Below are 14,379 nucleotides of genomic sequence, written 5' to 3' on the forward strand. Positions count from 1 at the left end.
TCTGATTTCCTAGGAACGAATGCTGCTATCCTGCCTATTAGGCCCGGATGTGGTTGGATTGTACTCCTCCTGCTCTGACAGTCAGCATTGTTATTTCAGAGTAACTGTAAGGCATAGATTGTTATGGATCGTCATCACTTATAGTAAGTAGCACGCTATCCTTAAAGAATAGATTGTTCAACCTGTAAGATGTACTTCTGCAGCATGTCAGAAATCACACATTTCCTTGATTCTTCTTGTGTGCTCAGGAGAAGTAAGAACCAAGACGACTGAAAAGCATGTGAACAGATATGTTTTCCTTTTAACTGCACGTCGTGGGATTTTGATTACTAGACTACTAGAAATAACTGGCCTTTTTGATTATGGGAAGGAACTTGGCTTCCTTAATGATAAATTGGTTTTATAACAGGATGTGTCAGATTCTTCCCACATCGGTGAGCCTTGTGAAAGATACTCTAGTTATAAATAGTGGTTAAGCTGCTGTTGTGATTACCATGCGATTTACTGAAGCCTTTCAGCATGGTTTGTTAGTGAGGTTTTGAAGAAAGGGTCTCCATTAAATGTCCTGTTTGTCTTACAGAAATATCAATCCTGTCTTTCTAAATAGTTTAAAGTCATATTCCACAGATAATTGCTAACCTGGGTATCCCACTATAGACTGCACATTGGTTCTGCAGTTGGTGAGAGTTCAGGTTTGCTTTCTGTGGGGCTACATTGCACGTTGTCCGTTCCTGCACAACGTGTGATGTGATCGGGGGAATGGAGCTGTGATGGGTGCAAGTCTGCCTGCACTCACATAACATAGTGAGTTTATCTGTGTACCTACTCTGAAATAAATCTGTATGTATGTATGTATCTTTTAGGAATAGCATATGCTTTGAGGCTACATCTTGTGTGCAAGGCAACTACATTTGAGGAAAGAAATTGTAATAGACGTCCTTATTGAAAGTCAGGAAACAACAGGAAACGTCACGGTGCTGCTAAGTGAAAACCAAGCCTGAATATTAGAGGAACTATATTTGTCTGCTGTGTACTTCTGTATATTTCTTAAGTAATTTCTCAGGTTTTTAACCTGATCAACATGTGGGTCCTCGCAGTGTGTTTAAAACTGTATTTATGTGAGTACTTGAATGCACGCTGGCACTGAATGTTCACTGGCACAGAAGTTATTTTGAATGCAGATACGACAGTTTTGAAGATTTACTTACGTTTATCTTTAGAACATGTAGTGAGTACGTCCTGCTTTCCTACACTGCAGGTTTCTTTCGGCCTACATAATAGGGGAAGTATTTTTTTTTCCTATCTGCTAAACCCTTTCTTTTAAGAAAACTACATCTAAATGTTATTTTGGTGGAATATTACACTTTGACAGATTTAGATCAGAATCTAAATTACAGTCATGTTGTTGGTGTTAGAATGTTGATTGCATAAAAATTTACTTTGCGAGTGTAATTTAGTGTGATTTGCCATATTTGTGTATCTTATTTAGAAATGTTCACAACTTGGAGTTTTCTGAATCTTTAATCAGATTACTCATTATCACTGTTCAGTTATGATCCTTAATTATTGGTTAAGCTTAGTAACTTGATAAACTCATAATGATTCATTAATAAATATTTAGTAATGAGTTGTACAACTAGAAGTACAGAAGTAACAAATTAAAATGCCTTGAGATGACATTTCAGTGTGAAGGTGAGGATTAGGGTGTAGGGTTTAATTTGATTCCTGTGAAATTATGAAGGCACAGTATAATTTTACATAGCAGCATTGTAGTTGATGGAAAAGGGCCTGTGTCTAATCTGCATTATGTGTTATTGATACACACTAATCAAAGTTTACTCTTTCTTTACTACTTTTAAAGAAAATTCCTATCTAAATGGGACTGTAGTTTTTGTGTGTATTTGTCAGCTGTTTTTAACACTTGGGACACATTTGTAAGAAGCTTTAATTGAGCACTTGCTATGAACCCCTGCATTTGTAGGACAGGGAATGGGGGCAGTTGCCCAGTGTGACTCCATATCTTCCCTAAATATGGCTGTAGGGGAACAGTGCGAATGTTAAAGTACACATACACATGCAGCTATGTCTGGGTCCATGGAGAATGGTGAAGATTGCCTCAATGTTTGGTAGGACTCCAAATTCTTCTATTGATGTGGTGCTCTCACATTCTACACAGTATTCTTGAACAAAACTATGTGTATTTTAGGACTCTCTATTTACTGTCACTCCAGAACAATTTAGTAGCACGGGACATAACAAGATGCTTTTCTCTCTTTATGGCCAGGAGTCATCATTTTAATTACTGCACATGTCTGTAGCATGTCGTCCTTCAGATCTCACTTAATCCACAGCAATGTGGATAAAACCAGGAGTGCATTCCTCGTAGTTTATCTAGTAGTCCAAGAGTGTCCAAGATGGAATACTGACTGAGAAACGACAAGAAGGCTGTGGTTTTCCTTGTTATTATCTATACCTGCCTATAACTTCAGATAAATCTCTAGTTCATGAAAATAGGTTTTTTCATTTTAATTATTTGTCCAGCATTGTATATGCATGAGCTGGGTGTGTTCTCAAGACACAAACTGATGTAGCAGTATCAACTTTGGTGGAATCCCACTCCTTTATTCAGCTGAAGGTATAGGCCACAGGCTTTATCTGTACAATAGATATTTTGAGTGAAACAAGTCTTTTGTCCCATGTAGCTGTTACGTAAAAATACAAGTTAAGTCACTATTTTACCTAATGGGAAGAAATCAGCTCTGGGTGATATAGAAAGCTGTCAAATAGGTAATGTGAGTCACTCTATTGGCCATGAGAGCAATGTTAGGCAACTAGTTCTGACTGAGGTGTCTGAAGTATAGACATTTAACTTTCAGTGAAATCAAATACCTTAATAAGACATCTGACTTTATTTCAAGCCTTCCTTTCACGTGCCAGCAGTTAGTCAGACATGTGTTCAATGTATTTTCCATGCCCAGTTTCAAGGTTGAGAAAAGAGGAAATTAGGACAATAAATTGGGAGACTGAAGTACTAGTTCTTAATATTATAATTTTTTTTTGTCTGTTATTCAGACAGCAGCTGAAAGCTGTGGTGGTCTTCACTTTTTCTAGGGTATTCCATGTCTTATTTTCATAGAGATGCTATTTGTTGAAGCTAGGAAAATGTAATGGAAGTGAGTTGTCCGCTGTACATTTTCTCTTGAAAACGATGGAGATATTGGGTTTTAAACATGGATCCAGTTTGGGTGTTCTTTCCATCACAGGGGAGTTAGGGGTCTTGCAAAACATTCACTTGTTTGGCTTTGCTAAGTCCCCCAATCCTTTTTGTAAGTTGGCCAAGACCAAGCAGAACTCACTCTGTTTCCTGCAAGGCTATGACTTCTTTTAACTAGGTTCTTTTTCTCTTAGTGTAATAAAGGTTAAACCTTGTGAAAACATAAAGAAGCTTAAAACTTTGATGCAGGAGAGGAACTTGCTGCAATGCCAGGGTGAAACCCATTTTATTCAAGGGAGAGTGTGAGTGTTATTAGAGATCAGTTGTCTTTCCTTTAGCTATGGATTGATATATCGAATTTTTGCAGATCTCATAGTGTGACAGTATTGCTGTATTTACATTGCAAGTTCTGTTGAGGTTGAGATACACCCTTGAAAGGAAAATAAAAGAAGCCATTCCCTTTTTTTTTTTAGTGGTTTAATGTAGTCCAGTGGGTAAGTCCAAGTTGTGTATGTATGTAAAGCAGGACTTTGTTTAAAGCTCTTATAGAGGCCAGGAGCTATTCAGGTCATGACCCCTTTCTATAATATGTATACAGCCTTGTTTCCCAGCACTGTTGTTAGCATTTGGTGTTACAGGTATCAAGGTGATGCTGCAAAGAGAAATAGTAAAACTTTTTTTTTCAAGAACAGTCTGTGGATTTCCTTTTCACAAGGTAAAACAGCAGCTCACCAGTTTACAACAGTGCCATCTTCCATCTTATCTCTGTAATGATGGATGTGAAAAGAGCTTTTAAGGCAAATAGTCTATAAGCTCCATGAAGGTCTGAGAGTTCAGGAACACAACAGCAGTACCTGGTGCCTTCTGGACATCCTAGGCTCTTCAAGAGGTCTTCATGGAAATGACAGGTATGGTCCAGGGTATACAGGAGGACTTTCTGAGCTATGACTCAAGCCAGCTGAGATGCTTCAGAGCACATGAGATGGTATTAAACATGTTGGGTTTGCTTTCTTATTCATTTTATGAATAAAGACTAGAGATTTATTTATTTTTTTTTTTTTTATTAGCAAGTATTTGATTCCTAAACTCAGTTTATACAATACAAAGGATCACGGCCCTACAAATAACCTAATCTGCCTCATGAGTAATGACAAGATAATTCATGAGTATATGATCAGGATCCCTTGCGGTGTGTCCTCTTAGTCATACATTCTGGCATCCTAATATCAGCCTTAGCACTTTTGTTCAAAGCAGTGCATTCATTTGCATATCTTTTGGCTCTTTATTTCTTTCTCTATTCAATGCATCTTTTTTTTCTTCTAACCTCTGCTGTTTTCAGTTTCAAGATAACTGATTTATTTTGTGGCAATTGGTTCAGCTAATTCCCCTCTGTCTCCATTTTTCCCTCTTTCCTTTTCAACAATCAGTGCCTCAATGCATGAGTTTAAAGAAAGAATCCCTTTCTCAGTGAGGGTCTCAAAGAAGATTCATGGGGTCTGAGGCATCCTTTATTTATCTCCCTATGAAGAGTTGATTTTGGACTTCATAAATCCTGAGAGCTCAATGACTGGTATTTGAATTCAGTGTGCTTATGTTAGGACTGCTGTATTCTGAAATTGTTCTTTGCACCATCCAGAGTTGTTTGTGGTTGCAGGGTAATATGGGTGTAGTACATGAGAGCACAGAAAGGAAATAGGTCTTGAAATGTTTATCTTAACGTGTGTGAATTAGTATCATTCTGGCCAATAGCACAGGAACCTGCAGAACTGTCTTTGAAAAGCGCAGCACTGCAGAAAAATGCTGTACTCTGATTTTCCCAAAGTATTTTGATTCAGCCAGGACAGCAGGTACTTCTATGGGTACCATAGGAAATGCACTTAGTACAATTGATGACCTAGATCAAGTGCCAACAGTGTGCTCTAAAGAACAGAAAGATCTGTCCTTATTCTGTAACTATTTCTAATCACTATAACTGATGATTTGCCTAGGGAAATTATCTGGTTGGCACAGAAGGCTATCATCGTTTCTCCTAAACTCTTATTCCTGCTGACCTTTTCAGCCTGTGTAAAAGCCTGGCTTTGTCTGAGATAGAAAACTCTGGAGTATCAAATGCTAGTTTTCAAAATCAGAAAGCATAAAGCATTTATGAGACACCGACTCTTTGGTCTGGGTTCTCTAACAACTTGATAGTGGACTTATTGATGGGGAGGAAATTAGAGAATATCGTGACTCTAGAACATGATTTTTATCCTCTGTTTAGAAGACTGGATTGAGCAACTTGGAGACTTCACTCTTCTCACAGACACTTCAGGAGGATGCTTCTGAGGTCCACAATTTAGGAGGAAGTCAGATTGCCAACAGGGGGACTCCTTTAGTATGTAGAGAACACACTGAGTTTGAAAGGAAATTGGAAGTTGTGAAGAGTGATTGGTTTTGACTTCACTAAACAGTGATGAGAAGACACGTAACTGCCACGCAGATCTTTAAGGAACCTTTTTTGAAGTGTTTCAGGGTGCACTTCTTCAGTAGTTGTAGAAGTAATGGAAGTGTAGTGTGGGGCAGCATGTGGTATGTGAAGGTGGATGTGATTTGTATTAATTGGTACGTATTCTCTGTGCTATACTGTGGAGCACCTCCACATTACGGTACAGAATTCTGTATCTGCTGGGATGTGAGACCTGGAGCAGTATCTTTGATGCTTCTCTGACCAGGTGTGGAAGATCAGGCTTCCATATTAGTGAGTGAGGAATTGGACTCAACATTCATTATTGGTCCCCTCCAACTCAGGCTATTCTGTGGTAGGATGTTAATATAAGATTGATTTGACCTTTTGTATATATTAGTATTAGAATAATGAGAGAAGAGGCGTACAGAAAACACTGATCTGCGGGACTGCATTTAAAAAATGGAGCATTTCCTTGACTGTGCCTGTAGACAACACACTTGCTGCTTTCTTGGCATGTAACAAGGGTTTAATTCCAGCTTTTCCATCTGTGAAATGCAAGCTTTTGCATTCCACGTGGACAGATTTCCATTTGTATTGCTTGTACAGCACCAAATGTACAGTGGGAGTGAGTTTATACTAGATGAAAGACTTCTATGTGGGTTTTCTTTTGGATGCCTCACAGCTGTGGTTTTTCCCATCCCACAAACAGGAATAGGAATGAGGTCTAATTTGCTTGTTCATGTAAAATATACCAACTACAAACAAAGAATTCTCCAGGGTCCTTCTACACAGAAGTCTGAGATGTGTCGCTGTGCTACTTATTTCCCACAGACAGTGATTTTTTTGGTGACTTGGATTCCAGCCCAGATTAAAATATTTGCAAAGATGGAGGAGAGGACATCAACAGAAGATACATATGTTCAAGAGAGGCATATTTGGAAAAATCTTAGTGATTTGCTTCTAGTGTGTTGACAGAAATGGTTGGAATTGAGCACTTTTGGATGGACAGTTTTGTACTGAACCAGGCAGTACCTTCTTTTCCAGTAAGGTTATTGCAGCATTGAAGGCTTGTTTTTTGATAGTTTCCCCATTTGAACTGGGGCAGCATAGCACTTATGCTTTGTCCTTATGTGAACAACCTTTCACTCTCCCTGGAGCTTTGGGTCTGGAGCATAGGAGGTGGAGAAGAGGTGGCAGATACTCTTGGTTATTTGTTTGTTTTATGCAAAGATCGATATCACCTTGCACAAAGTCTCCAGAATAAGTTGGCTGTATGTGGCTCTAAACGAGATCAAAACATCTACCAGACCCTTGGTTACGAACATCAGAGCAGGTGCTTTGCTCTTTGCAATGACAGAAAATGTGGTTTATTTCTGCAGTTAAAAATGGATAGCGCTTCTATTGCTTTGTTCATCAACGCCAAGTGCAAGTTGTTACTGTTGGGTCGGGGCAATCCCACTGTAGATTGGGAGATGAACTCATGGAGGGAGAGCAGCCCTGAGGAGAAGAACTTGGGGTTCTGATGGATGAAAAGCTGGATGGGGAGGGGGTGGGTCAGTGTCTAACATTTCACACTCTCTGATGCGGTAGGGCAAGGAGGAATTTACATTAGATATTAGGAAGGCTTTTAGATATTAGGTGGAAATCTCTTGCTGAGAGAGTGATGAGGCTTTGGCACAGGCTGCCTACAGAAGCTGTAGGTGTACCATCCTTGCCGGTGCTCAAGGCTAGGCTGGGTGGGCCCTGGGCAGCCTCAGCTGTTGGAGAACACCCAGCCTTTGGCAGGGGTTGGAATCAAATGACCTTTGAGGTCCCTTTCAACCAAGTCATTCTATGATTCTTCAACTGAGCAAAAATATTGTGAGGGTAGTCCCATGATGTGGCACATCAATCTGAGGCAACAGTCAAGGAATTGAAACATGGGTGCTTGGTAGCAAGTTGAGAGTGAGCCACTGTAAACTAAGATATAAGTAATTTCATGTCATCTAGGGTCCATAAACCTATATGCCTTCCTATTAAAATCAGTTTTGTACAATTGTGATACATTTGAGGAACTTTAAATGTTTTGTTCTTATGCTATTATATTCTATTTTTGTGCACCCCCAAGTAGTAACTTTTTATAGAGTTTATGCAATGTCTGCTTTTTAAAACTATGATTAAAATGTAAACTGTAGCATTAGTTGAATTTTGAATTCAGGATCTACATTTTGCTATTGTAAAAAGATATTTTCCCACTGTAAAGCTTTTCTTTCACATAGATTCACGCTGTACAGTGTAATTTCTTATATGCTGTGATAACACTTTCTCTGTATAAATTAATGTGAAAGGGCAGTGTTAAAAGCTGATATATTTGTAGTGAATGAACAAGTTCTGGGAGAGAAAGCAATGATTCCCTGCAATATTGTCACTTCCTCCTTTAAAATTGTTGTGTTGCGGGAAGCATTATTCTTGTTATTTAATTCAGATGCTGACATAATGAGCGCTCTGCTGTAATGAATATTTGATGTGCTTATGTTAACGTAAATGCACAACTATCTTGCCAGTTCTCCTCAACCTTTTATAACTTTTTATGCAACAAATGTGAGAGTGATGCAATTGGTCTGCACGATGCATTTTGATGAAAAGGGAGAATATTTTTATGGACACATAGTTAACAACTTCTAGAATTCATTTTCTCTTGTGGTCTTGGCTGCTGTTCAGAGAGACTTTAACTTGAAGTAGTCTCTTTAGGCTTTCATGAGAGAATTGGGCCAGGATCAATATCTACAGCATAGGTATGTAGAACTCATTACTCTCGTTTTCCTTCCTAGTCAGCAGGCAGAGGTAGGCACTTCTAAGCAAATTTGTTCATTACATAATATAATGCTGTTGCAGCCTCAGGTGGAATAGTTGCTGGCAAAACGTGGCATCTCCTCATTAATTTGTCTGCAGTAGTGCTGTATGACACTGAGGTTCTCATAAGCAATGAGTTTGTAAATCAAGGCTTTTCTTCAGCTTTCCTAACCTGGACCAGTTAAGTATTAGTAGTATGCATAATGCCTTGTAGGCACATAATTACATCTAGCCCTTTGTGTGCATGTGCACTTCCATGCCCTTTGGTGATGTCCTCAGGTTGCCATATCCCATGGGAGACACTGCAGGAGATGCTCTGCTGGAGTAGGTGAGCTGATTCTCTCAGCCATTGGCTCTGGCTTTCCCGTGCCCTGCATGATTTGGAGTAGTTTGGTTTTTGGCATTCCAGGTTTGACTGGAAGTAGTCTAGAGCACAGCAATGGTCGTGATTAGGGATCCAGGAAGTGTAATTAGTGAGAAAGCAAATTTGGGTTGCACAGCCTAAGGTGTAGATGATTGAAGGAGAATGTGGTAGTGCTCTGTTCTGTGAAAGGCTGCTGTAAATTGCAAGGTAATAATCTATTCTGCACATATAGGGTGACTAAAATAAGGCATAATGCACTTAAACCGTGGCAATAGAGATTCAGCTTCAATACTAGAGAAAGTATTCTAAAGATAAGATCATAGAGTCATGGAAGAGCTTGGGTTGGATGGAGTCTTTGAGATCATGGATGATCTCGAGGGTTATGGAGCATGCATCTTGACCAGTATTTAAAATGATGCTGGATAGACAGCATTCAGAGGTGACAACAGGTAGAGAAGGGCTGATAGACTTCAGTTTTTCTTTAGAACTTTCAAACCTGCTTATCTGTAAAACATGTGAAATTGAGAGAGATAATGAGCCAAAGAGATGGTGACTGCTCAGGGTTGCTGAATGCTGCGTCCTGATGGAGGGGATTCTGCAGGAATGCAAGGTTGTGTTCCCAGTTGGCTCACATGGGAACCCTTAACATAGTAGGCACATGGGTGGACATGTGGATCAACAGAGACAAAATACTCAGCACTCATACAAGTAGACATTGTCATTGGATTCATCCATCTCCCTTCTCTCTGAATATGTTTTACACGTACATTCCCACTAATGGATCTTTGACTGGTGAGAGGATACATTAGTGGGAATACCATTAATGGAATACATGCATAAAATATGGATCCCTGCAGGAACTGGCAGAGACACTCAGTCTATCTACTTTGAAGCCTGTTTTTCCCATGCAAACTTTCACCCTGTTTTCTCATTCTCATTTACTTTTTTTAAATGAGAAAGCAAAACTTATTTCTCCTGTTCTCTCTTTTCCTTTTTGTATACAAAAAGGAAATCAGTATACCTTTGTTTAATAGTGCCAAGTCATTTTTTCCTCTTCCTTCCCTTTTCATTGAGAATTTATCTTCTACTGTTACACTGCAGATAGACCCTTGGCTCTTATTCCTGCTGAATATTCTAGGGGAGGGGACAATAATACTCAGCATTCAAGCACCCACTCCTATTGATGCAGTCTGAGTTTTCTGTATCCTAAAGAGAACCTGCAATGGCCTTCAACTCACTGAAGGAAAAATGCCAAAGTTTAACATGTCTGGAGAAGGTATCACCACCTTCTGCAGCCCTTGGTGCCTTTTCAATGTTTGAATCCTTTGTTCCTCATTAAGTACTTAAATGACTAAAAGTGCTTTTTTGCCTTTTTTCTTCCCTTTGTGATTCTAGTGAGCGCTCAGACATTGACCACAAATGTCTTCATTAAAGGTGCAAAGTTGATGATAGGACTGAAAAAAATGGGGTTTTATGGCTTCCCTGTGGAGTGCTTATGACAGCCTGGAACTGCTGGATTGATTTGGGAACACTCTGAGTGATACCAGCATCCAAGAAAGGTCCAGTAACTCTGTGTAACAGCACGATGACTTTAATGTGGATGTGTCTGCATTTAGACTGCTGTGTTCCAGTTCTGGGCTCTCCAGTTCAAAAAAGAAAGGGATCTTCTAGAAGGAACCCAGAAGAGGACCACAAAGATGATAAAGAGCATCTCCCATATGAGGAAAGGCTGAGTAACCGAGGTCTGTTTTGCCTGGGGAAAAGAGACTGAGAGGGGAGCTGATCAGTGTTTGTAAATATTTAATGGGAGGTGGGAGGCAAATGGATGAGGCCAGGCACTTCTTGTTGGCATGTAGTGATACATAGCTCAAGGAGGAATAGCCTGGAACTTGAACTTCTGTACTAACATGCAGAAGAATTGGCACAGGCTGCCCAGAGAGGTGGTGGAGTTTCCTTCTTGGGGGATATTCAAGACTTGTCTGGATGCTGACCTGTGTGACCTATTGTAGGGAAGTGGGTTGGATTCAGTGATCTCTTGAGGTCCCTTCCAACTGCTGCACATTTGTTAGGAGGCTGCCTACAGTATCCTGTAATTATTAGCAAGCTAAGAGCATTGCATAGCGATTTTATATACAGTTGGCTTTATATAATATAACACAGCCTCTGTAGTTCTGTACCTAGTTTTTTGTCAACCGCTTGCTGATTTGTAAGTCACAGTATTTTCAAATGGATGGCTTATATTTAAGCTGATGTGAGGATGATTCCAGATTTTTGATGTAGTTCAAATATTTTGAAATCAAGCTGTAGTTTTTCTGTTGGGGACAGCAATTTATTCTAAAAAGTGGAGCATGACGCAGTGGGAACCCAGCAAGTTTTGAGCCTTAGCAGTGTAGCCCAAGTTTTTTGAAGCACGTATGCTTGGAAATGGATTTCTGAGCTGTATTTAGCCATTGATTTTGCTGGGAGGTGTAAGAGACTGGTCCTTTCACAAATCAGGCTCCTCTAATTATGTAGGTAACTTATTTAAAAGCGTTGGATTCTGTCTATGAATCATTCTCTCCCATTATTAGCGATGACATTTCCATTTAATTTCCCAGTGGGATTCCATTTAATGTTTTCAAAACAACATCAGTTGAAATCCTATTTGTTTTGGTTCTTTATAAAGATTTTTTTTGTTTGTTTTATTAGAGGAACTACACAATTTCTGAAAAGGAAGAAAGAAAAGTGTTTGGAGATGAAATATTTGTTCAAGTTTCACTTGTTATTTTCTTTTTAATTGAATAGCTTGAATAGGTGTGAGACTTAAGAGATGGCTGTGGAGCATCTAAATGTGGTATTGGGAACAGAATTTGGCAGTCTGTTGAAATTTTCTTACTGTGATCGTGTTGTTCAGTGAATCATAAATACTTAGTGCTATTAGGATTGAAGTTGGGATGATGAAGTTGGTCTTGTCCCTCACAAGGGGAGCAGAGAGCTGTGAGGTCTCCCACAGCCGCTGGCCGCGGTGTTGAATACGTTGCCCTGGATGGCCCTAATGGGGCAGGGGGCAACGGAGGGACCAAGAGGTGCCCCCAGCCCCAAACACCCTGGGGCTCTGCCTAGTTGAGGGGATGAAGAGGGTTAATAGTGTGGATGTGGTTTTAAGCTTCGTGAACCATCCCTAATAAGATTCTCAGATATTTGAGGCTTTGCCCTATTTTAGGTTTTGTGAAGTATGGTGTTCAGAGTCTTATGTGAAATATAAATGTGTTAGCAAGAAGTCTAGATAGAGAAATACAGCCTGTGCATTCAGGAGATTGTGAAAAGGGAGAAGGAACAATGTGTGTGAACCAGAAGAGAGGCATACAATACTTTTATGCTCTTTATTAACAGGATTTACTGCTGTGGTTTGTAATAACTCCAATCAAAAATGTTTCTCTTACATTCTTCATTTGATACATTTTCAGGAAGTGAAAATATTGAATGTGTTTATTTCTGCCCAATGTATCCTTTCCCTGTTCCCGATCTTTTGTCTTGTTACGTTTTAAACATTTGCAGTGAAAAAAGCTTTTAAAAAGGCATGTAACACAAAGGTAATAATCACAGTACCATGCTGTTTTATGGGGCAATAATCCAGTTGCCTTGTTTGAATAAACTGCTTAGCCTTTATTCTCCTTGGCTTTACCTTAGGGAATGGAGCTGGCTTATTGCCTTGTAAAACAGCGCTGCATTCCTGTTGCTGATTAATTATAAATCTTTGCCTATCACTACTCATGGAGTATCTTAGAGCATTCCTGTTCCTTTCCTTCATGACTGTTCTGTGTTCATGAAAAAAGACTGACTTCTGAGTATTTTCTAGCACTAATGTTAATCTTTTTTTTAACTTTTCTCCTCACACTTGCTTTCTTGTATTAAGGTGGATCACTGCACCCTCCATATGAACAGCTTCAGAGTGAGATTCAGCCTCAGTTTCACTGGAAATTGTCCAGTCTGAGATGGTGGGCTCAGTGCCTTCTGGCTTGTGGCATCTCCTACCTCACCTACAGGGTCTGTTCACCTTTAGACAGTAAAATCACATTTCCACTTGTTTTCTGCAGTTGCTGGGACATGCTAGCAAGTAGTAAGGGAACAGGATGCCCAGGGAGGTGGTGGGGTCACCATCCCTGCTGTGGAAGACTCTTAATAGTGTTATAAGTTACATCTGTTGTACAAGGATGACCTATGTGTGCTTTGAATATTTCCTAGTGTACAAACTAGTGGATATGTATTTTCTGCCTTATTGTATGTGATTTGTGCTTGGCTAAATGGTCATTGCCATTACTCAGAAGGTGCTGAGGCCCTGTGCCCCATCCTTGGAGGTGCCAGGCTGGATGGAGCCCCGAGCAGCCTGAGCTGTTGGGGGGCACCTAGCCTCCATGGCAGGGGGTTGAAATTGGGTGAGCTTTAAGGTCTGTTCCAACCAAAGCCATTCTGTGATTCCTTGCTTATCTTGGTATCAAATTAGATGGAAAATTCTGTAGAGTTTAAATCAATTTGAATCTTGAAGCTGATGTTATGTGTGATCACAAGGTTACTAAGTAGTGTTGGATACAGAGGATTTATCGCATACAGACATTTACACTTAAGACCTGCAGTGTTCCTTCCAGGCTGCGTCCTTCTGGGATTAAAGCTAGGAGGTGTTGACTGTTATTATGAAACACACATGAAAATGTGGATTTAAATGTGCTCCTTTTGGGTTCCGATAGCTTATCTGGCTCTTCTTGGCTTGCACGAACCAAAGTCTCTCCCCGTATTCCTGTATTATTAGCTCATAAGCTGTTCACCAAGATGGAGAAGCTACATGTTACTTCTTGGTCCTTGGGGGGGGTGTTTCAAATTATTTCTGGACAATTATTTTTGGACATTATTTCTGGTCTTGGTCCCCACTGGCAGTGGTTAAGTAGACAAATGCACCAGACAGTTTGTGGGGTGAGGGTTTAGGATCTTGTGCGTACAGCACATCCTATTTAAATTAGCTTCAATTAGAGTTTTCCTCCATTTCTTTTCTCACTCCTCATGTTTTCTCATTTGTCATTTGCCTAGGAGGCAGTTTCTGCTTCTATCCCTGACAGCTAAGTGACCTTACATGCTAAGATATGCTGTATTTTTGATGCATCATGTGCAAGAATCACTCTTACCTTTGCCTGAATCAAGAGGAGGTTATGAACTTCCAAAGGGATGGCTTCTCTTTCTCACCCAGCAAGGCAGAATGCAGGTTTCACGGTGAAGCTCTTCTATATGCCGTCTTTTAAGGTTTTTATGAATAGATGTAAGTGTATGTTATAAGCACTGAAATGACACAAATCACTGCACCCCACTACTGACTTTTGAGACCACATTGTCATGGTTTTGTAATTTTGCTATCAGTATCAGTATTCCACATCATAACATCATGTAAAGTATGGATACTTCTATTGAATGTGCAGTCCACAGAAGAAGACTACATATCCCAGAGAACAACAGGGGTAATGATAAGTCACGGGACCAGGACTCTATATAATCTCG

General features: G+C 39.8%; 1 protein-coding gene across 4 annotated transcripts in view; it reads left to right on the top strand.

Moving 5' to 3' along the window:
- The window catches only part of MSRA (methionine sulfoxide reductase A), a 241,674-nt gene that overhangs the window by 15,726 nt on the left and 211,569 nt on the right, over window positions 1–14,379 (top strand). Inside the window, exon 2 of one of the 4 annotated variants that reach the window (XM_015859753.2) lies at window positions 14–143. The exons of the other annotated variants lie outside the window; for them this stretch is intronic. Coding sequence (XP_015715239.1) covers window positions 20–143 — 124 coding nt within the window. The 5' untranslated portion in view covers window positions 14–19. The remainder of the gene's footprint in view (window positions 1–13; window positions 144–14,379) is intronic. 4 annotated transcript variants of the gene reach the window in all.

This window comes from Coturnix japonica, chromosome 3 (genome assembly GCF_001577835.2).
Source record: "Coturnix japonica isolate 7356 chromosome 3, Coturnix japonica 2.1, whole genome shotgun sequence".
Taxonomy (NCBI): domain Eukaryota; kingdom Metazoa; phylum Chordata; class Aves; order Galliformes; family Phasianidae; genus Coturnix; species Coturnix japonica.